This window comes from Tachysurus vachellii, chromosome 3, assembly GCF_030014155.1.
Source record: "Tachysurus vachellii isolate PV-2020 chromosome 3, HZAU_Pvac_v1, whole genome shotgun sequence".
NCBI classification, from domain to species: domain Eukaryota; kingdom Metazoa; phylum Chordata; class Actinopteri; order Siluriformes; family Bagridae; genus Tachysurus; species Tachysurus vachellii.
In genome coordinates this window covers 30,516,715-30,543,861 of record NC_083462.1, presented here as the reverse complement: position 1 = coordinate 30,543,861, position 27,147 = coordinate 30,516,715, and the positions used below count along the sequence as shown (strand labels likewise).

The 27,147-nt window shown below is 39.1% G+C and overlaps 2 protein-coding genes across 2 annotated transcripts; one reads left to right on the top strand and one right to left on the bottom strand.

Annotated features, from left to right (window-relative positions):
• Positions 1 to 6,460: 6,460 nt before the first annotated feature.
• prdx6 (peroxiredoxin 6) lies at positions 6,461 to 13,426 on the bottom strand. The gene is made up of 5 exons (XM_060866724.1): positions 13,264 to 13,426; positions 9,982 to 10,138; positions 8,662 to 8,808; positions 6,934 to 7,080; positions 6,461 to 6,816 (listed from the first exon to the last, which is right to left on the bottom strand). Exons 1-5 carry the CDS (start codon positions 13,353 to 13,355, stop codon positions 6,688 to 6,690), a joined length of 672 nt encoding a protein of 223 aa, XP_060722707.1. The 5' UTR covers positions 13,356 to 13,426; the 3' UTR covers positions 6,461 to 6,687.
• A 1,014-nt stretch (positions 13,427 to 14,440) lies between these two features.
• plpp6 (phospholipid phosphatase 6) lies at positions 14,441 to 23,679 on the top strand. The gene is made up of 2 exons (XM_060866723.1): positions 14,441 to 15,241; positions 20,418 to 23,679. The coding sequence occupies exons 1-2, from the start codon at positions 14,716 to 14,718 to the stop codon at positions 20,783 to 20,785; spliced, it is 894 nt and encodes a 297-aa protein (XP_060722706.1). The 5' UTR covers positions 14,441 to 14,715; the 3' UTR covers positions 20,786 to 23,679.
• Positions 23,680 to 27,147: the final 3,468 nt, after the last annotated feature.

Genomic DNA, 27,147 nt, shown 5'->3' with positions numbered 1-27,147 from the left:
AATCCATCAAGGCTTATATGTTTCTCAACACACATGTTCATCTTTCCCGAACTACCTAAATGCATGGATTACATGCTACCACGTTTGCTGAGGTGGTAAAAGTACCACTAAAGATCAATTACTCATCTAAGAAGCATTAACACTGCATTAATGGACCCTGGCTTGTTGTGTGTGTGTGTGTGGGGGGGGGGGGGGGGGGGGGCCCCCCCCCCAGGTTTGAATTATTCACTCTAGTTAAAGTAAAAAGCAACAATACAGTACAACAATACAACAATTTGCTTACAATATAGATTCACAAAAGAAAAGGGTAGAGTTTCTGACTATCACACACAGGTTTAAATTAATAAGGGTAAGTTAGTTGCCCTTTCACCAAAATTGGGGAAACATTAGCTAAGGCTAACTAACAACAGCTTTTTTCTGTAAAAAGTTAGCTAGCATACTAATAAATCTGATTATACGAAACTATAAACTGAATTCGAATCTGTTGCAAGTGATGAGAATTATGTTTCCTTCTTGCTTCCATGTTTTGTTAGAAATGTTTTTGTTATCTAGAATAGCAGACAGGTTTGTCTTTTTAAATATAGTAAGCAAAATTAAAAGTTTTACTCAAAGATATTTAAAAAAGGAGGCTTAAGTACAGTTAAAATGTGAGCTTGCCACCTCTGCTCACTTTTATAAAAGCAGCATTAGCTGCAGCTTTATGCCTCTAAAGCGTATTATTATACCTGGAGCAGCCAGTCGTCCCAGAGGAGTCTGAAGCATTACTCTCTGTGATCTATCTCTCTCTTAATGCAGATCCCTATAATAGTTCTGGCTGTGTTTATGAGCTTTTGGGTTGGGAATATGTGTGTGTGAAAGGTCATGGCAGCTAATATATGAGAGTGGAGGAGGAGAGACTTGGGTACAGATCCCAATAGATCAGGCACATATGTAGGTTCTGCTTTTAAAGAGGCCTATGTTCAGAAGGTCCTGCTCTGTGAGATAAACCTGAAAATACTGCAACAGAGCTATTCTGCTCGTACTGCTTTAACCTTTAAAGTTCTCTCATTGACAATGCTCAAGATTCATTCCAGACCCCTGGACAAGGAGGGAGTCAGTGCATGGTTTTCTGTAAAAGGGTGTGAGAATGTGGGCTAGTAAGCATGTAGGAGGCAGATCAAGGGCAAGTGAAAGAGAAAAAGGGCAAAAGGGCGAGGATGTGTGTGTGTCTGGTTAATACCATGTCTGTGGAGGTTGCAGATTAGTTTTGATAGTTTCCATACCAAAAAACAGCACGCTTCCAAATTCAGATGTGAGAAGTGTTAAGATGTGGGTTTAGAAAGAGCAGCAATACTAATGATATTATTCAGCAACTCTAATTTCCCCCTTAACTGTGTCAAACAAAATAATCATTAATACTGATCCTGTATTGTTTATCAGTCAGTTGAGCTTTTTTCTACCATTTTAATATGATGCAGTAAACTAAATCCATTAAAAAAAATAGAAGACATTTTCTAAATGTAAATAAAGCAATCTGGTGCACAAACTTGTGTAGTGTTGCATGTGGCATCACAAAAAAACTGTCATTTTTAATAGGGGTGTGTAGACATTTTATATCCACTGTATATCCAATTATACACACAGACACATACACACACATGTTGTATACAGAACCTGTTAATCCATGACTAGCGTGTTGTACACTGGAGAGTCCTGAATGTTGTGAATCTGATGTATCTGTGTTGTTCCTGCTTAACTCCACTCATGATCTCAGAAAATTTCGCACTAAAACTATGAACCGGAGAAGGTAATGTGGCCTAATGGAACTCCACAAAACTATATTTTTCTCATGAAGCAAACCTGATCTATCTTTCGTTCTTTCTTTCTTTTCTTTCTTTCTTAGAACCAAAAGCCATAAATTTGGAATGCTGGATGGAAAAACCATATGGCTAATGAAATGAAACTCCTAGTGACAAGCAGATGTAGTGATTTGTTACAGTAATTTTAGCAGCATTCAGATTCATGTGCTTAAAGACCTGTGGCATATGGGGAATGCTTATAACCCACATATAACTACGACTTGTAGCTTTCCCAGGCTCTTTATCAGCTGGATTGGCCCTTTCTCTCTGTGTCAGGCCAAGTAGAAGGCATACACTTAAGTTCCATAAACCCTCTGTAAATATCAGCATTGCCTTGTGATTACTGTCCAATTATGTGCCTTAAAACACAATAAGTAGGCTGCCAGAAAAACACGACGTGATCAAAGCAACCACATTAATACAGAACGCTGCAGTTTAAAAATAAGCCCAAAATGGGTTGGATAGCATCACATCTTCTAGCCATAACTGTTCTCATTTTTCATTAGGTGTAGCACTGATCAAAAGTAGCAGTACTTCTTGCGCTGTGTCTCTGGTTGCTCTGTGTTAGAGGTGCGTACTGTGCAGAGTGTGTTTTGTACAGAGAAAGATAGGGCAGATATGTGATACCAGTTGACATGTGGAACCCAATCTGACCCCTGGAGTAATGAAACACATTTTCTACATTTGGGTTATGTGCATAGACACACACACACACACACACACAAAACATTAAAACCACCTGCCTAATATTGTGTATGTTCCCCTTGTGCCACCAAGCCAGATCTGAGCCCTCGAGACTTAGACTCCACAAGACCTCTGAAGGTGTGCTGTGGTATCTGACACCAAGATGTTAGCAGCAGATGCTTAATGTCCTGTAAATTGTGAGGTGGAGCCTCCATGGATTGGACTTGTTTGTCTAGCACATCCAACAGACTCTCGAGATCTGAAGAATATGGAGACCAATCAACACCTTGAACTCTTAGTCATGTTCCTCAAACAATTTTTTTTAAACAATTTTTGCAGTGTAGCAGGGAGCATTATCTGGAAAGAGGCCGTTGCCATGAAGGGGTGTACTTTTGCTCTGTAACAATATTTAGACAGGTGGTACATGTCAAAGCAACATATACATGAATGCCAGGACCCAAACGAGGCACATACACCTGGCCATCCACATGATTGTCTAAATGACTCAGATCCTTAGAGTTCCCCATTTTTACATCTTCCATCACATTAAGATCTGACAGTTCACTTGCAGCCTAATATATCCGACCCCTTGACAGGTGCCAATGTAACAAGATAATCAATTTTTTCACGTCACCGTCAGTTGTTTTATGCTTTGGCTGATGTATGTATGTATATATGTATGTATATAAACAGTCTGCCGCCACACCCCTAAGGACATGCGGTCTATGAAAAGCCACAGAAACCACTGAAACATATAAACACATATAGTAAACATATGTATAGAGACACCAGACATAGACACACACTCAAAACACTTGATCACAGACCCTGAGACCCATTCCAGGTCAGACAGATTACTCAGGGAGACACAGTAGTAGTAAATAGTAGTAGGAGAGACATGTAGTCTGATTCTCCCGAGGACATTTCTCTATGTGGCAGGGTTTACAGATAGGAGTCAGTGTTTGTCACTAATAGAATTTTGACAGCCATCCTTGTAGTCTGGTATTTAAGAAATGTGTTTGATCCGTAGATTCAGTTGCATGATAGCTATGCTGCGATGCAGGGTGTGTGCGTGCGTGTGTATATAATCTCAGCCTTTATAAAGCCTTTATCATCTGTCACCCCGTCTGTGTGGCTGCTTATCCTGTGAAGTGCTCTTGGCAGCCCTCTTCCTCTCATAGAACACACACACACACACACATTTAAATAAAGGGTCATACAGACACTTCAACACAAAATACCAAGAATTTTCAACCACTATTAGTTTTAAGTATGTTTATTAGTTTTAAGGATGTTTGTATGAGTAATGTCTTGTTTTGAATAATGTCCTGTTTTTCAGCCCGTTGTTACATCTTTAACTCAGGGAAAATAAACTAGAGCGCTGGGAGTCAGGTGTGAGTTGTTAGGTTTGTGAGGTTGCAAGTACTGTTTAGTCAGGAAGCCTACACCTTCTTAATGTTGTCTTTGTGCAAACCTTGTAAACCTAAAATGCCATGCGCAGACTTATAAACTTAATTAGGAACCGCCGTCAGGCCACAAACGTACTCAGCTTCTCTAACTGCAGGCTTTTCTCGAGGCAACTGGATGAAATGGAGAACATTTACATACTGTATACCATGCGTTCTCCATGAAGTGTACACTTCAGAATACTTAACCTGAGGTACAAAATCTGACAAAGAACTTTTTTGTTGCTTTAAATGTTAGTGATGCCACATATGACAGTGCTTTGGTTAGATTTTTGTAGATATGAGTTTTAACCATAGTCTTATACTGAAATACAGTTAGAATATCACAGAAACCAGACCAGCACAACAACACAAATAAACACAACACAAAACTATAGACTTTATTCAATTTCTTTTTCAGTAAAGGTGCCAATTTTAGAGGCCTCACAATTGCTGCAACTTTGAATCAAGCGTTACTGATAATCAAATCCAAAAAAAAAGTTGTATTGTCTTAAAATGAGGAACTATTGTGTTTCCTTTCTGATATCAAACATACTATTAGCTCAGTCTCAAAAAAAAACTATTTAAACTGATGTTATAAAAACAACCCTGGCCAGGCCTGTTGGACAGTGAATCCCTGTCGTGATGGCTGTCATTAGTTCTGCACAGGCTGCTGTTTTGATGTCCAGTAATTACATGTTATTGTGCCAGGAATTGGGCTCACTCACTCACTCACTCATCTTCTACCGCTTATCCGAACTACCTCGGGTCACGGGGAGCCTGTGCCTATCTCAGGCATCATTGGGCATCAAGGCAGGATACACCCTGGACGGAGTGCCAACCCATCGCAGGGCACACATACACTCTCATTCACTCACACACTTACACACTACGGACAATTTTCCAGAGATGCCAATCAACCTACCATGCATGTCTTTGGACTGGGGGAGGAAACCGGAGTACCCGGAGGAAACCCCTGAGGCACGGGAAGAACATGCAAACTCCACACACACAAGGCGGCGGCGGGAATCGAACCCCCAACCCTGGAGGTGTGAGGCGAACGTGCTAACCACTAAGCCACCGTGCCCCCAGGTATTGGGCTTCAAATGCATATTTTTAAAAAAATGCGGCAAACTGAAATTAAATTATACATTGAACTCAAGTCAAGTTAAAGTTCTTACTTGTTTTAGTTAGTAGTGTTGAAACCATTAATGGCATTTAAAGCTTTGATTAATGTATTAATACTGGTAAGGGGTGCAAATAAAGAGTTGCCCTAAATGTACTACAGAAAAGGTCAGGCTTGGTATGTTTGTATAGGTGAAATAGTTCTTCATGTGTAATGAAGCACCACTGACATCTAGTGGGTATGAGGTTCCCTGTGGCAGATCTGAAACTGTAAACAGAGAGATCTCACATGCCACAACTTTCTGTGATTACTGACTACAAAGGTTAGGTTCTCGGCTGAGACGTGTCCACCAATGAGAGCGTTAAGCGAGTGCTGCCTCTGGCCAGTCACATTTGTACAAATGGAGTGTGTGGGTGTGTTTTTTCAAGATTGAAAGACATTCCAGCTAGATACTAAAAGCCTTGGTGGACAAAGAGGGGAATCCCTGCCTGTGTCCATGACCTTCTGTAACAGGGAGAGGGAGAGGGAGCAACTAGATCTGGAAACTACACTGCACCAAAGCATCTGGCCCAAAACCACTGATCCACATAGCTTCTAGGACCTTTAGAGTGTTATATGAGACATAGCAATGTGGGTTGTTCAGCTCTGGTAACCCACACCATGCTCTCTGAACACTGTTCCGATCACCTGCTTCTGAGGGCTCAGGGCCAGAGGCAGCTAATGCTTCCTGCACTTACAGGACGACTGAAGATTGTGTGTCAAAGATTTACCCAGCCAAGTGTCAGCCTGAGGGCATTCTTCAGTTTTTAACTGGACAGATGGAATGCTTGTGATTAAGACACTTCCCTGAACACCTTAATGGCACGCCATGTGTTAATGATTTGGTTTGCATCGAGTACCATCTTCCCCATTCGATAGCAGAGAGTAAATACATCCACAGGGGAAATCAGATTCGTTCACTGACAGTCGAAGCTGATGGCTTAAAAGGTTATAGAAAGTTGATCATTAGGCCAGTTGTATAAATAGTGTAATAGTTGTACATACAGTGGACTAATGCTGCCACCTTCTGGCTGTGCTATTAAAACATCTTTCCTTATGAAACATCCTGCAAACAAGGCAAAGTGCAGGAAATGGTCAGAGTTTAAACTCAAGCAGTAAAAATAATACTGCACGCCAAAATGGTCAACAATGGTGTATGAAATTCTACAAATTTTCACGATGAGGCCTCAAGCTTCAATTTTCATAAAACTTTAAACATGGCAATACATTTCTCATATGATTTTTAATTAGAATTCATTCACCTTTAAAGCCCTCATCGACTTAACCACGTGCAACAGTGTCTTAAATGCTAAAAGAATAACACAGGATTTCATTTTGCCAAAAAAGACTTTATTGTGTGTAAGGCACTATTTTAGTGAGGTACATTCTGCACTTTTAACTGAATGTTCAGTTAATGCCTTGTTTCAGCCGCAATTGTACTTGATTAGTGTCAGAAAGAAAATGAGCATTACAGGCTCCAATAGTATGAGCTGACTAATTTAGACAAAAAAGGTTTGAAAACAAGTGCTGTTTTTTTCTCAAATCCTGGCTTTGTTTATGGCTGTGGCGTATAGCGCAGGTATTTTTTCCCAGAAGGCAATTCTTTGGTAGTAAATCCAGCAGGGAAAAGCTTCTTGGCCTCTTCGTCTGAGAGAGAAGGGATGACCATCACCTTATCTCCAGGCTTATGCATGAAGACAAAGTGGCAGGCAACAATGAAAGCCAGTCATTATATAAAGAATAATAATAATAATAATAATAATAATAATAATAATGATGCAGCGTCGACAGTTAGTCTTACCTTCCAGTCCACGGGTGTAGCCACCTTTTTGTTGGCAGTCAGCTGCAGAGAGTCGATGACTCGAAGGATCTCGGTGAAATTGCGCCCTGTTGTGGCAGGATAAAGGATGGAAAGCTTCAGCCTCTTATCAGGCCCAACAACAAACACCTGTAAAATGATTACAATTTTTAAGAGATAGGTTTATAGACAGTTGTTCAGTGTTAAACATTTTGATGGTCTACATGTAGTCAAAAGGTCCCATAATTAGAGTACAGTAGCAGCTGTAAATATCGCAGCTGGTTGCCTTTTCTCATCACACCCAAAACTGTGCACGTTTGGTTTCGGCTTTTAAACACCGAACCAGAACAGTGAACATTCCAGTCATTTGAGAAGGTTCAGTCAGGCAAATCACAACAGCTATGCCTTTACGGTAAGCAAAGCAGTAATATTAAACCATGATGGTACACCTTTCTTTCATAATCAGCACTAATGTGATTTTAAGTCTAGCTCAGGCCAAGGTACCGACTTGCACAACGGAATAGAGTTCAGGAGAGCAAGAGTTCAATTCCCTGTGATGCTTCATGGAATTTCAAAAGCAAATACAGATATTAATCAACATTCACTAAAGTACAGCTTAGTAAACTAGTTTACGCTGTACAAATTTGACAACAATAAAAAGATTCTTTACACTTACTTGTCAAAAGTGGTTTTTCTAGTTCTGGCTTACAAATTCAAATCTTTTAAAGTTTGTCCTGAATATTAAAAACAGTGCAGTCGTACTGACATTTCAATGGTTCTTCCCCTCTTCACCAAATATCCAGTCTTGTGTAGTCTATATGGCACCTTGTACACACCACTCGGTCCTTTCTAGCTTTAATAGGATAGATATGGTTAAATTCAAATGTTTGTTTCGATGTTCTTTCCATTCAATGCGTCGTTTGTAATAATCCAATATGTATAACGTTTGATTAACAGCTTGGGTTTAGGGGTGGGATTTTTGTGCTATTTCTACAGGTTTTTTATTGGCTTGTTCATCTGTGGGGAGAAGTGTGACAGGGTAAAATGTGGCCATGCTGTCAGTTCCGAAGGCTCGGGGCCAGTGATGAAAAGGTTGCGAGTTCAAAATCTCTGTTTATTCATTGAGCAAAACCACTGAACCTGATGTGCTTAGGTGCACTGGATAAAAGCATCTACAAAATGTCAATCAGATCAAAACTAATCAGTGACTAAAGCTTGTGATTCTGAGCTGAACTCATGTATGAGGAAGAAGAGAGAGCACCGAGTGTGTTCATCTGCTCTGTGGCGATACCGTGGCTGGCTTTAGTCTTCGCACGTGAAAAATGTTCTTGTAGCCGTCACCAGTAGCTGCTGCACGATAAGCTAAATCTAGCTAGTGAGAGGAAATGGCGATTAAAAAAAAAAAATACAAAGGCATTTTTCTCTCAAATAATGCTGATAAATATAGATATTCTTTTGGAAAAAACAAGGTAGGAAAAGGAGCACTGTTGGCGATTATTCTAACTGATAGTGCAGCACATAAGCAGGTATAATCAAGATCAGTTACTCTTTATATAGTTAAGTGGTGGAATCAGGTCAGTCAGGTTTGCTTCTGCTATACTGCAGCCCTTTGACAATGAGACTGAACACCACTGGTGTAGAATTTGCTCCTCGGGGCATTTGTGTGAACTTGGTCCGATTAGGTATAGATAAAGAGAAGATCTAAGTCATTAAATATCACGAGATACGTACACAGCGGGCAGTGAGGGGCATGCCATCTTTGTCCCTCTCATCAGGGTCCAGCATTCCCAGGAGAACCGAGAGTTCCCGCTTATTATCTGCTATAATGGGGAATGGCAGAGGATCGGCTGTTGTTTCTGAGTGAAGTGCCATCACGTCCTACAAAAACACACACATTTAGGGAGAAGGAGTAAGTGAGAGAGAGAGAAAGTGACAATATGACATATATAAACTTTACCAACAATCACTTTTCGATTTAAAATACATTTAAATGAAGCGGAAAGTGTGAGTATGTTTAAACAGCTAAATTCTGTGTGATCTGTTGTTCTTAAATGGCACCAATAGCCTTTATCAGCTCCTGGACTAATGACAAACATAATATTAAACTGTGGGAAAGATGAGCTTTTGCTGTTCACACAAGTTCAGCCAAAGGTCTCGGTGTGTGGGTGTGAAAACACTGGATACTCAACTTACATTCATATATTTAATGGGGGAAAATAGCAAAGCTACCAAACCATTTCATAAGCAATTCAGCACCTATTTAATGACTATAAAGAGAGGAGTTCTCAAATTAGGGGGTGTGACCCAACATGGGGTGACTTCATTTACATTCATTACATTTACATGCCGTCGTATTTTATTTCTTTATGTAATTGTCTGACACTTAAGGTGACGATGGAAAGAGACGTGCCTAAAAAACCTACTGAAAAGTTCAGCTTCCCCACTAGACTGGTAACTCAGTGCAAGGAAGATTACTCTGGATGATGATCATTTGTTACCCATATCACAGATGTTACTGACCTAATACAACAACATCATAAAAAAATATTACTTTTGTTTTAAATAATAAATTGGGGAGAAAAAAAACTTTAAGACGGTCAAGGCTTAAAAAATTGTCCCATTGGGATCGTTTACTAAAAACGTTTTGGATCCAAAGCAGCTTTATTGCTATAACTATCTTAATCATTTAAATTAAATGTGTTTTTGTCAGCCAGGTTTTTGCGTGTGTTTGTGTGTGTGTCCTTTGAGACCAGGAGGAGCTGTATCCACCAATCAGAGACAGTTCTAAGGGGCCAAAATAAAGCATCTAATCTCTGATCACAGAGTCATTTCAGGTTCACTTTTTTTTATTTTTTTTATTTTATATTGGTCTAAGATCAGGAGTGGCTTAGTGGTGAACCTATGAACCTGCATCATATGACCTGGTGATTCAAACCAAACAAGCAGAGCATTTGGGCAACAGGAAAGGGTTAATAATTAACTGCAATGCCAACAAATAAAACAATGCACTATTCGTATTTGCACTACAAGCTCAATAATCCCAAACCTGACCTTGCTCCATGCGCAGTGGTCTGCCACGCTGTCTATAGACAGAGCAATCATCTTCACCCCGCGCTTCTTAAACTCATTGCTTAGCGTAGCAGCACACGCCAGCTCGGTTGTGCACACAGGGGTGAAGTCGCGTGGGTGAGAGAACAGGATGCCCCATCTACAAAGGACAGGAGAGAAAAGAATGCAGTAAATTGAAATATGTTAAATGATTGCAGTTAGTACATCACTGTGCAGGAAATCCTACTGATTTGTTCACAGACTTGGAGTCACTTGCATTTCACAACAGCTTCATCTGGAGAGTCTGGCTAGTAATTCATTACACAGTGGAATATCAGCAGATGATATATTGCACCAAGCATTAAAAAAAAAAAATTAAAAAAAAAACACATTCACGCCTTGCAATACGACTCATAAAACGTAGTCAGTAAAACGGCTCTCCAGAAGTCCTCAGAATTGCTCAATGATGTGCACCTTTTGGTTAAGCAAAAATGCAACACCAACACATTGCTCAACATTTTTCCAACTGAGGCCTTGTTTAGATTTCTACATCTTTATGCAGTTTATCCATCTGCAGTTATATAACGCAACACTTCTTAGGAAAACACGGCACCACTACACATAAGCTAAATGTCAGAAAAAAAGAACTGAGGGAAACAAACCATATGAAATTTATCATGTATCCGTCTTAGTTGTTTTGTTGACTATTACGAGGAGAGAGTGGACGGTCACACAGTTGATGTTTAACTATAGAAACTCAGCAAAAATGTAGCGTACTCATTACTAGAAGCTTTTTCTTTCTTTGTTTACAGTAAAATTGAAAACTTGAGTAGCTTGTTGCCAGAACAACCATCCGCATTTATTCAGGAAGAATATCAGTGCTAAAAAAATATTTTGATTATATTTTATTTAATCCCACTTGAATTAATGTTTGGAGCAGGTCTTGGAGTGTGTACACTGACCCACATGTACCCGTACCTCCTTTCTTTGTGATATGATGCACATCCTGGTAGAAATCATTCAGCTGTGAATTCTTTCAGCTCGTCCACTTTCACCGCATTTTAAGAGCTACGTGTCTCTAAAGACGTGTCAATCCCAAAAGAGCTGTGTGTTAATCATTATGAGGCAGAGAAATGCTCAGTGTTTTGAATATTCTGTTTTTGTTATTCAACACATTTTTAAAATTCATTCTTCTTTTTTGGAAGCATTGTCCTGACAATACACTGACTTTCTGTCTCGAATTTTACTTCAGTTATTCAAAGTGACACCAGTTTTAAGCTTCCTGTTCACAGCTACTAGTTACACAATAGAGGAAAGTGCTAGAAACCACAATTTCCCACAAGGCCATCCATCACTTCTGGCTTCAACGTCCGTTCCAAAGTGGTATATTACACAAAAAAAAAAAATCATGTGGTTATGTTGTGCAGCATAGCCAGCATTGTGAATGGTTGACTGATACAGACAATACCCAAAGTCAGAGCAAGTAACATTACAAAGAAAAAACAAATAACGACATAGGACCACTAATTTATTTACTATGTCCACACGATAACAATCAACCAATCAAACAAACAATCGGGAGAACTGCTCATAAGTCTACGGAGAGATGCTGGTTTCAAACCGTCTACTGTATGGTCCACCGTGACAAAATTATTTATTTATTAGCTTAAATTCATACATTTACACAGATGTATGTGCACCGTCAATAAGCTAATTAAGCCAGACTGCTGGAAATGTTGGCAAAGTTATAGAATGTAAAGTATTTGAAATGTATGGAGAGACAGAAATGATCTGAAACAAGACCAATCATACTCGAGCTGCACAAGGCGCCAACATTTTCCCCAAAAATCTTGATCGTCAATTTTGAGTTGAATTTAATTTGAAGAGTCTATCTGCCAACAGGGAATCACATGCAGTGCATCAATCCTAAGCTTATATACATGTCTGTGAATACAAGCCTGCCACATATGCATCACCATGTGGATTACTGAGCTGGGAAAACAAATGCTTCATTAACTTAAGCCTTGAAGATGAACTGAACTGAAGATGAACTGAATTAACACCACTTTTTTTCCCCAACATCTATCAAAAAAAGTGATGCCAAAATGTGTGTAAAATATGGTTATGGTCATGTTACATTCCAAAAATCACTTTTCATTTTCTACCGCTTATCCAAACTATTTCGGGTCACGGAGAGCCTGTGCCTATCTCAGGCGTCATCGTGCATCAAGGCAGGATACACCCTGGACGGAGTGCCAACCCATCGCAGGGCACACACACACACTCATTCACTCACGCAATCACACACTACGGACAATTTTCCAGAGATTCCAAATCAACCTACCATGCATGTCTTTGGACCGGGGGAGGAAACCGGAGTACCCGGAGGAAACCCCCAAAGCACGGGGAGAACATGCAAACTCCACACACACAAGGTGGATGCGGGAATCGAACCCCCAACCCTGGAGGTGTGAGGCAAACGTGCTAACCACTAAGCCACTGTCCCTGCCCCCCAAAATCACTTGGATTACATTTATTTTTTTTTTGTTTATTTATAAGCAACGCATTTGGGATGTTGTAGCCTATTGGTGAAGGTGTTGGACTACTGACCAAAAGGTTCGTGAATTCAAATCCCAGATCCACCAAGCTGCCACTGCTGGGCCCCTGAACAAGGCCATTAACCCTCAATATCCCAGTTTTATAAAATATAATACATTGTAAGGATAAGGGTGTCTGTTAAATGCCAGAAATGTAAATGTAATATGCATTTCAATTGCACTTTGAAATATGAGAAAATCATCTGATTTTTGTTGCATAAGAGCTGAAAGAGGGCCCAAATTCAGAAATCCCCTTAAACCTTGTTTAGAGAGAAAATAATGGTTTGCAATAAATGAGAAACATCTCTGTGCATTTCAGTTTATTCACCATGACTCTGCAATAATCCTCCTCTGGGTTGAACAGTCTGCAACACTTACCTAATTCCCCCTTGTGGATTTTACCAACAGTGAAATAACAACATCTACAGTAGTAAAACAAGCAGCTCTTTGTGTCCTCAGCAAAAATCTGGGACCGTTGCTAAAGCCCGCAAATTATGACGTCATAAGAACCTAAGTTTACGGCGTATGTTTATAAAAAGCTCTATTAGATTTCAGGATAGAAATTCACGTGCATGCAAAATTAACGTGCATGTTCAATCACACGTGACCAGCTGACTAACAAGGTCAAGGTGTGTGTTATTTGTAAAAGCAGAGTAAAAAAAATTGTCAATCAAAACTTGTTACTTACGAGTCACCCAGGAATTCGTGAAATTTGATCTTGCCAATAGTCGTGTGCGCTTCGAAGTTAGGAAAAACGTCTCCTAGCAGGACCCCAGGCATGATGACACTCTCACTCCTTCTTGTCTCTGCAGAATAAACACGCTATCGCTACAAATAAAAGCTTTCTACTTCCCTAACCATTCCGATCAATACTGCGTCGGATTTGCGCATAATATATATATATTCAAGAGATTTTTAACCTGCAGAGGGTGCTTCTCAGTTATGAGAAATATTTTATTAGTTTCTAATATATATATATATATATATATATATATATATATATATATATATATATATATATATATATATATATATATATATGCATGTATATCATTTAGTTTGGAAACAAATAAAGGATAAAAATTAATAATAATAAAATAATAATAATAATAATAATAATAATAATACCAACAGCAATTTGTTGTTGTTTGATATGAAGTAAGCATATTAACAGATTTCCGTGCATGTTTATTTTCCATATGCACACACACACACACACACTCACACACACACACACACACAAAGAGGACCTGTTTTAGGAGTCCTGTAGCTTCTAGTTTTATATCTAGGGATTACAGCGAGTGCTTTAAAACATAATACATCCACATAGGGACACTTTCAGTTTTTCCAAACTGCTTTGAAACCCGTATAAAATCTTCATTCATCAAGTTACAGAACTAAATGTATTTCAAATGTCATGTTACATTCTTCATATTCCTGAGAGAGAACAAAGTATTTATGGTCATCAGGTTTTATTTTAAAGAACATCAATTTTGCAAGGCAGCTTACAGGATATTAATGTTCCTGAATCTTGGTGATATTTCTTTAGCTTTCAGTTGTTTGATTGCATTGAAACCCTTGACAAGCTTCATCTTTCCAGCTATTCATTGATTTTAGGTTTCTACCTTTTTGTTTTTATTGTAATAAGAGGACAGATTGTTAGTCATACAAGCAAATATCGTTTTTTTTTTTTTTTTTTATTTAGGGTTAAATAAGAATTATAAAATATTTTTAACAGAACACAAATAAAAGTAGAAAAAAAAAAACAATTAGAAAATGTCCAGACTCTATATATATTCACCAAATCTGTTCAGACCTATAGCTTTGGTGTACGTCCCAAATAGCACGCTCGTACCCTAAATACTACTTTAAAACCTAGTACACCACCGTACTGTAGTGCACACTATCTAGTGATCGTGTAAGTGGTTTGGAACGCAGCCACCATTTGCTCACGTGGTTCGGATTTGACGCTCTCGCGAAGCTGTGCTGTATGTACAAAGATGGCTGTCCTGTACGGTAGGGATGGACGTGCGCACAGGTGTTGCGTGTAAAACGAGGAACTGAAACTTTGTCTGAATTGAATAGTAATAGTAATAATAATATTAATAATAAGTGTTTTAGAGCCATAGATTTGTTCACGATGCCGTCCCCGAGACCTGTCAGAGCGGGCAGCGCGCGCAGCAGCAGTGTTTCCGGTGTAGGCGGTGGCAGCAGCGGCGGTCGGTACGAGTTTATGTCGCTGACTCGGACGCCTCCACTTTCTCCGTCCCCTCCTTCACACCTCCTCCAAAGGCAAGGCTCGGACCCGACAACAGCGCGGCTACGTGCCTCCGAGAGCCCGAACCGGCGTCGCAGAGGCTCCGCGTCCTCCAACGCGTCCACGTCATCGACCGGCGGCGTTCAGCAGTTACCGGAAGAGGACTGCATGCACCTTAACCCGTCCATCATCAGCGTGGCGCTCAGCTCTCTGCTCGCCGTGGACCTGTGGCTCTCCAAGCGGCTCGGTGTGTGCGCGTGTGAGGAGTCATCATGGGGAAGCGCGCGCCCGATAATGAAGTTGGTGGAGATTTCCGGTCACGGTATACCGTGGATCATCGGTGCCGCGTACTGCATGTACAAAAGCGACAGCGCCGCGGGGCAAGAGGTCATGCTGAACCTGCTCATGGGTGAGTAATGTAACCTGAAGCCTTACCAAGTCTGTACATCAGAATTCTATACCTAAACATCAGGGTTTCCAGGGTCTGAGACACTCAAATGCTCTTTGACAGGCCACAGGTTTGGGAACACCTGACCATCACAACCATATATGCTTGTTAAACAGCCCAGACTTTACAGATGTATTCCCACTTTACTGATATAATGAGCTCCACATTTCTTTTCTGTGAAGGTTTTCCGCTAAATGTTGGCGTGTGTCTGTGGGATTAGTGATCATTTAGCTACAAGAGCATTAGTGAGATCAGACACTGATGTTGTAGGAGTGAGGAGGTCTGGGGTTCAGTCGGTGTTCAGTGGGGTTGAGTCAGAGTCCGGTGAATAACCTCCGACCTTAACACACCATGTCTTTATGGACCTCGCTTTATGTACAGGGCCATCCTCACGCTCAGATTTCCTTACTTCCAGTGAAAGGAAATGTGCTTAAGACTTTATATTCAATTCAGTTCAATTCAAATTTATTTGTATAGCGCTTTTTACAATGGACATCGTCTCAAAGCAGCTTTACAGAACATAAACATAGAACAAAAAGTTATTATAAAGAATAATATAAAGATTAATATAATACAAAAATGTAACATTAATCTTAGATATATTTAAATGTGTTTGTATTTATCCCCAATGAACAAGCCCTCATCTCAGTGAAGGTCCAAAATCTTCATCGCACGGAAGACAATCGGAGCTGGTACAATTTCTGGATGCCTCGGGATGGGTAGAAAGAGAGAAGCAGTGGAAAGGGATTAGCGTAGCTGCTGTTCATAATATTAGCAAGCACTAGATGATAATGTGCATTTGTCAGATGTATTAGAGCACAATATTATTATGGCATGTATTATGTGTATGCCTGACTAACGAGATGAGTTTTTAATCTACATTTAATCTGGGAAAGTGAGTCTGAGCCCCGAACACTATCAAGAAAACTATTCCAAAGTTTGGGAGCTAAATACGAAAATGCTCTACCGCCATTAGTAATAGACTTAGATATTCTTGGAACTACAGTACCAGAAGTCCTGAGTTTTGTTATCTCAGAGAGCGCAAAGGATTATAACGTGTTAGAAGACTAGTTAGATACTTGGCAGCTAAACCTTTAAGAGCCTTGTATGCAAGTAGCAGCAATTTGTAATCAATTCTAAACTTAACAGGTAGCCAGTGTAGAGATGATAGAATTGGGGTAACAGCAACAGTCTGCGGAAGACAGGCATATGGGTGTGATGGTCATGTGTACATAAACCTTGCATCAAAACTCTTTTCTTGTCCAGTTTGACTCGAGATGAATGCTTTATAAACAAAACTAGCTCTTATAATCACAAGCATTTCTCAGTTCATTTATACCTATTTTAAACTTAGATTTTCTAATTTTGTTGTCTTCAACTAGAATCCAGGTTTTAGAATGTTGTTTGACTGATGGTATATGCAGGTGGGTTACAAGGTAAAAGAAAACAACTCTCTACATCCCTCAAAGGTAATCAAGCTGTTTTTGTTTGTGTGTGCGATATAAGCTTCTGCACTCCCAGGACTGCATTAGCAAACATAGTTATGTAGCTAAATATTATGTTGGTGCTAGCTAACTAATACACTAATATTACTACACTAATTACACTAATATTTATGGACATCTGTGGGTAAAAATCCCTTTGAAACGAGTAATTTAAAAGATGTTAGCCAATTTTACCCCATAGCAAATTCTGACAACCCCAGAACTAAGGAAATAATGCAAAAGTGAATTTTAGCTTCTTCTTTTTTTTCTCCCCAGTTAGCTAGTTCCCAGCCATTTAAACATGCATTTAATCATATATTTTTTTATACATGTTAATGCCGACACTGGTGTTGAAATTAGTGCTGCACGATTAATCATATCGCAATCGCGATATCAAGGCTGTGCGATTATATGATGCAAAATGCTGCGATTTTATGAAATAAATAAATGCGTGTGTGGACATGACAACCCATTCTCTCTGAAAGCTGTTTGCCTATTTCATACACTACACCGCTATCCGCTAAAGCCATACTTAAAAATATTCTTGTTTGCCGTAACCCGACCGACCCTGTCAATTTAGGACCGACTCAATTTAAATTTTTTTTTGCTTTAAGTCCGACCGACTTGCCGGTTGTAAATTTGCGTTAAGACCGACCTTTTTTTTTTACTCTTCAAACAACTAATACAAAAGCAATAAAATAATATTAACGGGTTCGGGCACGGGCCCGGGTTTTATACATCTAAAATAAGCATCAAAATAAGGTTTGCAATGATGCGCCCAAAGGCACGGGATGAAGACCCAGTCAGTGATGTCACGATATGAACATTTATTTGTAAAATAAATAAATTTTTTTTTTTTTTTTTTACATTGAAACTTGAAAAAAAAATATAGACCTACCTACTGACCTTTTTTATTTTTTTAAACTGTTACTGCAAACCAAAGTATTTTTTAGGTTGGCCTTATTTAAAAAAAAAAAAAAAAGACCAGTGAGTTTCAGTTTAGGTAGTGGCACGTGTGGTGCGTATGGTCATGTCGTGACTTTTTCCGGTATGCAGCGCGGAATGGGTGAAGATAGATGCCGAGCAGACGGACACTGAACTGGTGGCCAGAAAAAATGCTACCTCTGTTATATGGCGATATTTTGGCTATAAGATATCCGACACTGAGCAGAGAGAGGTACTGTGCAGAATTTGTAAAAATAAAGTTGCTACATCACGTGGCAACACGACAAACTTATATCAGCACCTGAAACAGCACTGAGAAAAGTATGATGAATGCATGATGGTAAAAGCCCAGATTAGTAAAGAAACAACTGAACAAAAAGAACAATCTGTAAGACAAACAAAAACAAACCACAATTACAGATGTGTTTGAGAGTGTTGCGCCATATGAAAGGTCTTCACAGAAATATCTGTGCATACAAGCAACAAGCTCTACATCAGAGAGAGCTTTTAGCACTAGTGGTAATGTATCGAATCATCGCTCCTGTCTGAAACCAGACAAGGTGGATATGCTTGTTTTTTTTGGCAAAGGACCTCTCAAGTGATAAGCTTTTTAGAAAGAGGATTTGGAAGTACCAGTTTGTTGCTTTGTTTTTGTTTTTGTAAATGACCAACAACAGTTTTAGTGGTTTGAACCACACATTTATATCCAAATTCCTTTTTGAACGTTTATACAAAAATGTTACGTCCAGGTAAAATATCCCTGTTTGGACAGAATGTTCAAAATATCTTATTTTCATGAACATAGAAATTACTTTGTTCTATTTATTATATTTAGCTGTACTATTGAGACAATAACAAGTTTGTTTGCCGTAATGCAAAGATGTTATTTTGTAAAAATATTTTAATTTGAAAACATTTTGCATTTGTTTGTTGTTGTTGCTAGTTTGAGTTGAGAAATACAAATTTCAGCATTATCAGTAATCTGTGTGTGCATTTTCCTTGAGAACCAAGCAAGTTGACTCATGATACCATTTGTTTATTATATCGCAATCGCATATCACAATCGCAATATTGACCTCAATAATCGCAATATGACATTTTCCCTAAATCGTGCAGCCATAGTTGAAATACAGTATATTGGTTTAAAGCAGACATAGTGATCTAGCATCACATGCAGTCTGTACGGTGGCCGAGAAGTGCAAAACAAATTAACAAATCCGAAAACAAATTAACAAATCCGAAAACAAATTAACAAATTCGAAAACACATTAACAAATCCGAAAACACAAGTCAGACAACCCGGAAGAGGTTGGTATAGTTTGTGAATGGAAACTTACCGATCATCGGACGAGACACCATTCATTCACCTGTATATCTTGAATGACAGGTGTCTTGTCCAATGATCGGTAAGTTTCCATTCACAAACTATACCTACCTCTTCTGGGTTGTCTGAATCGGTGCACGAAACAAATTAACAAATCCGAAAACAGACAACCCGGACGAGGTTGGTATAGTTTGTGATTGGAACACGTACTGATCATTGGACAAGACACCTGTCACTCAAGGTATACATGAAGTTCAACAGTCTGCCGCAGGGAAAAGTTGGAAGGGATGGATGGAATGGATTAATTCTGTTATTTTCTTATATTTAAACGGAGAACTTTACACATTACACATAAGATTCCATACCTCTATATCTTGAGTGACAGGTGTCTTGTCCAATGATCGGTAAGTTTCCATTCAAAAACGATACCTACCGTTTCCGGGTTGTCTGACTTGTCGTTGTGTCGATTTGTTAATGTGTTTTCGGATTTGTTAATTTGTCTTCAGATTTGTTAATTTGTCTTCAGATTTGTTAATTTGTCTTCAGATTTGTTAATTTGTTCTCAGATTTGTTAATGTGTTTTTGGATTTGTTCATTTGTTTTGCACTTCTCAGCCACCGTAAGTCTGGACTGAAACTTGGAGAATGTATTTTTAAGTTCAGGCTGAAATACTCAGTGAAGACAGTTTTTGAAAAAAATAATCAGATATTCCTTTTGGATTGTTTGGTTTATTTAAGAAGATTGAGTGATGACAGGTTTGTTTGCTGAACAGCACAATGCTCAACTGCTTGCTGTGACTAGGTGCTAACCTGCTTCAGACTAAATGGGTGAATAAAGGGAAGAAGAACAGTGGGTAAGTGAGTGAATGAATCAGTACAATGGTCTCTGGTTTCACTTGTCTCTTTTTGCTTGTCTCTTTCTCATGGAGGTCTGAGAGGTTTCAATCAATATAAAAAAAAAACACCCCAGAGGGTTGAAAGTTGTCTTCTGCTCTGCCTATGTGATTTAAAATACTAGGCATATTGCCAGGACCAGCGTCCCACAGAGCCGAATGTGAGTGTATAATTTCCCCAGCCAAGCTCTGTGTGCCTTTTTTGTATCAGGTCTGATGCTTGTGGCTGTTTTTCTGGTTGAAACATCTGGTTGATATGGACAAACACCTGTGTTGTTATGGATGCTTTGCTTTGCTAAAAGAGTCATAACAAAATTAAACCAATAAGATTTAATTTTTAAAATGTGCTATATTTTAACATCTGGAAAATAGAAATAGAAACTAGACTGGGTTGTGATTTTTAAATTGTGTTTGCATCTGATGCTAAAGCAATAGCAGCTGGTGTTGTGTTCGTATGTCGGTGTACTGACATCCTGTCTCTCTTTCTTTCAGCTTTGGTATTGGACTTGGTGCTAGTGACCATAGTTAAAGCCTTGGTACGTCGCCGGCGTCCTGCTCATAACCGCATGGACATGTTTGCCACATTTTCTGTGGACAGATACTCCTTCCCATCAGGCCATGCCACTCGGGCTGCTATGTGTGCCCGTTTCCTGCTGGCCCACCTGGTTCTAGCGGCTCCACTCCGCGTGCTCGTCATGCTCTGGGCGGTCTTCGTTGGCCTCTCCCGGGTCCTTCTTGGGCGTCACAACGTCACAGATGTGGCCTTTGGCTTCTTCATGGGCTACTGCCAGTACAACCTGGTGGAGGTGCTGTGGTTGTCACCAGCGACGCTGTATAGCATGATGGGTCAGCTGGAGTGAAGCCAAAAGCAAGCAGTAGAGACACTAAGATTGAAGACTAAAAAAAGACTTGATCTGTTGAACTGTAGGCACTGTGATAGTAATAATTCCGTATTGTCACTAATATTTCTGAGTGAATTTGTCACAGTTTTGAATTGTCTCTCTCTACAAAATATTTGGAAGGTAAATGTAATAGGTATCCACTCTTCTACAGATATGGGATTAAGAGGAGTGTCCTGGATCAATCTGATTGTATAAGCTGTCTGAAAATTGGCTTGTCATGGTGTAAAAGGACGACCTCTGATCTCTCCAACCCAATGCGCCAATGCCTAATTACCATGTTCCACAAAATTCAAAATCACGTTAAAGCCCCTCAGAATCAATCAACAGTCTATCATTAGTAATTTAGTAGTAACTGGAACATTAGAAATTAAAACAAAATCTTCTCCTTCCAGATGTTTTTCTCTATGAATGGGTAATATGGGATCATGTGCATACTAATCATTAATGTGTAAATGCTCGAATGTTTTTAATGCTCTGAGTGACTGTTCAGTGATTCATTACAGGCATGAAGCTGAAAGAAGTATGTGTCTGTCGGTATACATAAGGTCCGTCAGTGGATCAGATTGGAAACTACAGAGTAAAAAATAATCCAGATCAGCTTTCGCGTACTTTTCCTTAATCTGTGCATCTCTAATATTTAAGCATGGATTATGATGAACATCACTTGTATTGACATAATGCAGTCATTCTGTATGATCTTTTTTTTTTTACCTAAGGATTTTGGTTAAGGCCGAGAGTTAATGCTGTGCAATCTTCTCTAATTATATTATATTTACTTTTACATTTTACACCATAGAAGCACCGCTGTTTTATTTCATTGACTTTTTTTTTGTTGTTCTTTTATAGAAACTGATGTGTGTTTTTTCTTTGCTGCTGTCTGAATCCTTTAGTATCCTCTATTGTTTCTTTATATTGGAATTATTTTCACTTCCTACTTTAATAGGAATACCTGTACACTTGGTAATCAACTGAATATTCAGTTAATTATTCAGTAAGACATAGTAATGCAATCCCTAACCACATGCAGCTACATGGCCCAAAATTTAACCCTGTGAGCGACACAATTACCAGAATGGTTCAAGTGACAGGAAGGCTACGTCAAAACAAATAACCACTCTTTACAGCCGTGATGCATAGAAAGGCATCTAAAAACATCCAAGAATATGGATGCTGAGGCTACAGCGGACAAAGGTTAATTAAACCGGACAGCTGAAGATTGGAAAAAGGGCCAGGCGATGATTTTAAATCTGTCCAGTTTCAGTGAGATTGACCCGATGTAGCATCACGGTCCTGTTCCATACTGAGATGCTTTTCTGCTCACTATAAAGATTGAGTCACTGTGATCACACTGTCCCCCATTCTGAAGCTCTTGACTCTGTATCTGCATGATTTTATGGATTGCACTGCAGCCACAGATGTTACAATATGTTCATGTTCGTGTTACAATAACATTTAAGTGTCCTTTACTTACACTGGCAGTTTAAGAATTTAATACCTGGTCTGATTAGACTAATCTTAATTTAGCACAGATGATAAACAGAAACGTACACAAACAGGATTTTTATTTCCATAGACAGAACAAGTAGTAGTAAAGTAGTCTGTTTTAAGCAGGTGCTCTATGTGTTGTAGTTATGCATGTTGTATTTTTCAGGCACTTTCCTCCACATCTGCTACAGAAGTGATTTACATTTACAGCATTTGGCAGACACCCTTATCCAGAGCGACTTACATTATCAATTTTTTTTTTTTTTTATATAGCTGAACAATTGAGGGTTAAGGGCCTTGCTCAGGGGCCCAACAGTGGCAGCTTGTTGGACCTGGGCTTGAACTCACAATCTTTCGATTGGTAGCCCAACACCTTAACCACTAGGCTACCACATACCCTTGATTTTAGATGATGAGTTCATTATACACCCAAAAGCCACGAACATGGAAGAGTTTTCTTTTCAGTTCTCCATTTTTCCTTGTATAGGAACGATGTAATCAAATTTGTGGCTCTCAGTCACTCATCATCTTGTATTATTTTGTTCTTTCCTTCATATTTTGTGCTTTGTCGTGCTTTTCAGTTCATGGGCAGCACTTTCTTCTGCTGATGTAACTTATAATCTGCAGGAGTTAACTGATTTAGAGATGCACTCTAAATATAGTCCTAATCTAAGAAGCCTCTGTAGCTCAACACTGATATATATATTATTCTAACTAGGTTACCTTATGAGAGGTAATGCATTGCTTACTGTGATGTTGCATGCCAAAAAAACTGGTAGGAAGCCAGTTTTGTTACTGTATGTGTGGTACTTCTGACTGTTGTAACTTTTTTGGCAATAACAGCTGTTGTTTTCATCACTCTTGTGTATCTTCGGGTCTTTGGCTTTCGAGAACGAGGAACACAGGCTCACCAAAGGCACTTTGTCATGTATGAACCGCAATAATCTTTTTTTTTCCCATTGGGGTTTATTTACCAGGGACCATTTTTTAGAAGTGCAAGGCTGAATGCTGAAGGTTCATGGCCTGCATTCACTTGTATCTGGTTCATGCTGGTTCCATTTCTGTAGCCATGACCAGTTCAGTCTGTGATCTCAGGTCTGCCTTCCAGTCCTGTAACGTTTCATTGTATGCCTTCATCTCCGGTGACTTCACCAGCTATTCACAAAAATGATATGAATTCTGAATGTCTACACATATGTACTGTTAATGGGTGTATAATGTGAAATCTTTTGTTGGTGTCAAAAAAAAGATATGCTGCAAAAAATGTAAAAGTTATAAAAGTAATATATGTTTGTGGTGGTTATACATGTGATAAATCATTCTGTGGTAGTATTTTCTAAAATAAATACAGAAATTACTGCAAACAATTTTGGTGCCTTTGCCTTTGTCTTGTAGAAATGCACTAAATACTGTGTGTATTGTAGACATTATGCATTTACAGGTATTAAAAATAAATAAATAAAAGTGAGGTTAGATGGGGTAAACAATCATACATTTATTGAGTATTCATTTTTCAACCTATAAACTTTTATTTTGAAATCTGATTGCATTGGAGTTACATTTTTACTCTTACTCAAACAAATGATATTTGTAAACCTTGTTATAATTTACAAGGTAATGTTTGCATTAAAAATATTATTTGCTAAAAAAAAAAAAATTCTGATCAGCCAGTGAGTCCCTTTCTTTCCCCCCCTCTCTCTCTCTCTCTCCCTCTCTCTCTCTCTCTCTCTCTCTCTCTCTCTCTCTCTCTCTCTCTCTCTCTCTCTCTCTCTCTCTCTCTCTCTCTCTCTCTCTCTCTCTCTCTCTCTCTCTCTCTCTCTCTCTCTGTGCACATGCATGTGACGGAGTTTGTGAGCGTGTAGCGAAGGTGTGAGTGAAACTTATCTTTTTGTTATTTTCTTTTGTATGTTGTGTGATTGATTTGAGTGAGCGTTGAGTGGTGTGTAACGAGTAGTGTGTGTGTGTGTGAGTGAGTGAGTGAGTGAGTGAGAGAGAGAGAGATGCACGGTAGCCTTGTTTTCTTTGGTTTCGGCGTCATGACTTTTTTAACCCTGACACATAAACATGGGTTGAAACTTTTACCGACTGTCACGTGCACCGTAGAGGAGGCACCTCAGAGGTAGCTAAGCTAATCGGTGGGAAGAGCATTGTTTCTGCTGCCCGGATGAACAAGGCTGTGGTGATGATTGTGGATGAGATTCACAAAGTTGAGGTTGTGGTCGCTAAAGTACGGTGGCCGAGAAGTGCAAAACAAATTAACAAATCCGAAAACACATTAACAAATCTGAAAACAAATTAACAAATCCGAAAACAAATTAACAAATCCGAAAACACATTAACAAATACAAAAACAAACTAGATTTGTAAAGTTCGTCGCAACAAACTTTGATGTTGGAAGTACCCGTACTCGGATCACTTAGATCACTTAATAGCAACAAACTTCAGACCAGGGTCTACAACATATCCGGATTTGGTGCATGTGGCTCAAAAGCCCTAGGCCACATTAAATTTTATATATAAAATAAAAATAAAAAAAATAAAAAATTTTTGTCTAAGCTTAAATAGGAAAACAGAATGTTGGCTTCTACAAAGCCAACATAATTAAGGAATCCGAAAACAAATGAACAAATCCGAAAACACAACGACAAGTCAGACAACCTGGAAACGGTAGGTATCGTTTTTGAATGGAAACTTACCGATCATTGGACAAGACACCTGTCACTCAAGATATAGAGGTATGGAATCTTATGTGTAATGTGTAAAGTTCTCCGTTTAAATATAAGAAAATAACAGAAGTAATCCACAGTAATCCATTGCGGCAGACTGTTGAACTTCATGTATACCTTGAGTGACAGGTGTCTTGTCCAATGATCAGTACGTGTTCCAATCACAAACTATACCAACCTCGTCCGGGTTGTCTGTGTTTTCGGATTTGTTAATTTGTTTCGTGCACCGATTCAGACAACCCGGAAGAGGTAGGTATAGTTTGTGAATGGAAACTTACCGATCATTGGACAAGACACCTGTCATTCAAGATATACAGGTGAATGTATGGTGTCTCGTCCGATGATCGATAAGTTTCCATTCACAAACTATACCAACCTCTTCCGGGTTGTCTGACTTGTCGTTGTGTCGTCTGTAAAGACCTCGAGATGAGGCACATTATGTCTTACAGAAGACATGTGTACATGATTTTAAACAGCAGGGATAAAGACCTGAACATCGTGTTTAAAATAAATGTACAGGTGCTGGTCATATAATTAGAATATCATCAAAAAGTTGATTTATTTCAATAATTCCATTCAAAAAGTGAAACTTGTATATTATATTAATTCATTACACACAGACAGATATATTTCAAATGTTTATTTCTTTTAATTTTGATTATTATAACTAGGGAAAATCCAAAATTCAGTATCTCAGAAAATTAGTATATTACTTAAGACCAATACAAAGAAAGGATTTTTAGAAATCTGGGCCAACTGAAATGTCAAATTTCGACATTTGACATTTTAAACAACGGAGACCCCACCTTTAAGTGAACTTTTATCCAGCTGTTATTTGAAAGATTATCTGTTTTTATGAGGAGATTTTAACTCTATTCAAAATGACTCAATGGATGGGAACCACTGGAACCTCACGCAGCATCGAAGTATGCACTAATGTGTCTTTTAAAAACTTGAATGTTTCTTTACTGAATGTTCCTAATTCTATTGGGTCTTTTAGATTTTTCTGGACTTCTTTTAGAAAAGCGAAGAGAGATTTCTCCTGTAGACAATGGTGAGACCATGGAAAGGTTTTAATCCAGCAGCTCTGCCAGGAGTACACTGCCAACGTCACAAGGGACATCACCAAGTCATTAAGAGAGCTGGAGATAGATATAGTGGAACTCCAGGCTTTAACTGAGTCCACAGGAAACAGAGGACATTTTGAAAACCTCATAGTAAAAATATATTTTTTATGGCGGATATATTGGGCACAAAAGCACAAGGAGCTCTCGTCCCTTCACGTTTTAAAGGAATCAATGAATTAGACGCCCCCTCACGGTTATGCTTTGGACTGGAGAAAAAGAATGGACAGAGCAGATTCATGCACAAACTGTGCACAAAGGATGGGCAACAAATAACACACAGTAACGACATCAGATGGTATGCCACAAACTTCTACAGCGATCTGTATGAGAGTGTATACTGTGACAATGAAGAGCTGTTAGAGAGCTTTCACAGAGGACAGTGCTGCACTGGAAGGCCCACTGGTTCTGGAAGAGCTGCAAGCCGGGTGGAAAAGCACATGGAATAGACGGCCTACCAGCAGAATTCTATAAATTCTTCTGGCAGGAACTGGGAGAAGATCTGCTGGAGGTTCATACCAAAAGCTGTGAAGAAATGTGTCTACCCCTGAGCAGCCGGAGCGGTAATCACACTTCTCCCCAAGACAGGGGATCTACAGGACATTAAGAGCTAGCATCCCAGTATCACTGCTCTGTGTTTGCACAGACTACAAGATAATGTCCAAAGTGCTGGCTAACCGTCTCAGAGATGCCATGGACTCTATAATACACGTTGACCAAACATACTGTGTGCCTAATAGATCTATAATTGATAACGTTTTTTTAATTCGGGACATTTTGAACGTCTCCAGCTCATTGACAATTGACCTTGGTCTACTTTCACTGGATCAGGAAAAAGCTTTTGACCGGGTTGAGCACAAATACCTCTGGTCTTATAGCAATGATAAAGGTGATGTACCAGGATTTTGAAAGTGTACACAAGAACAACGGAGTGTTAAGCGCTCCCTTTAATGTACAGTAAAGTTCTTTACCGGGTATGTTTTAC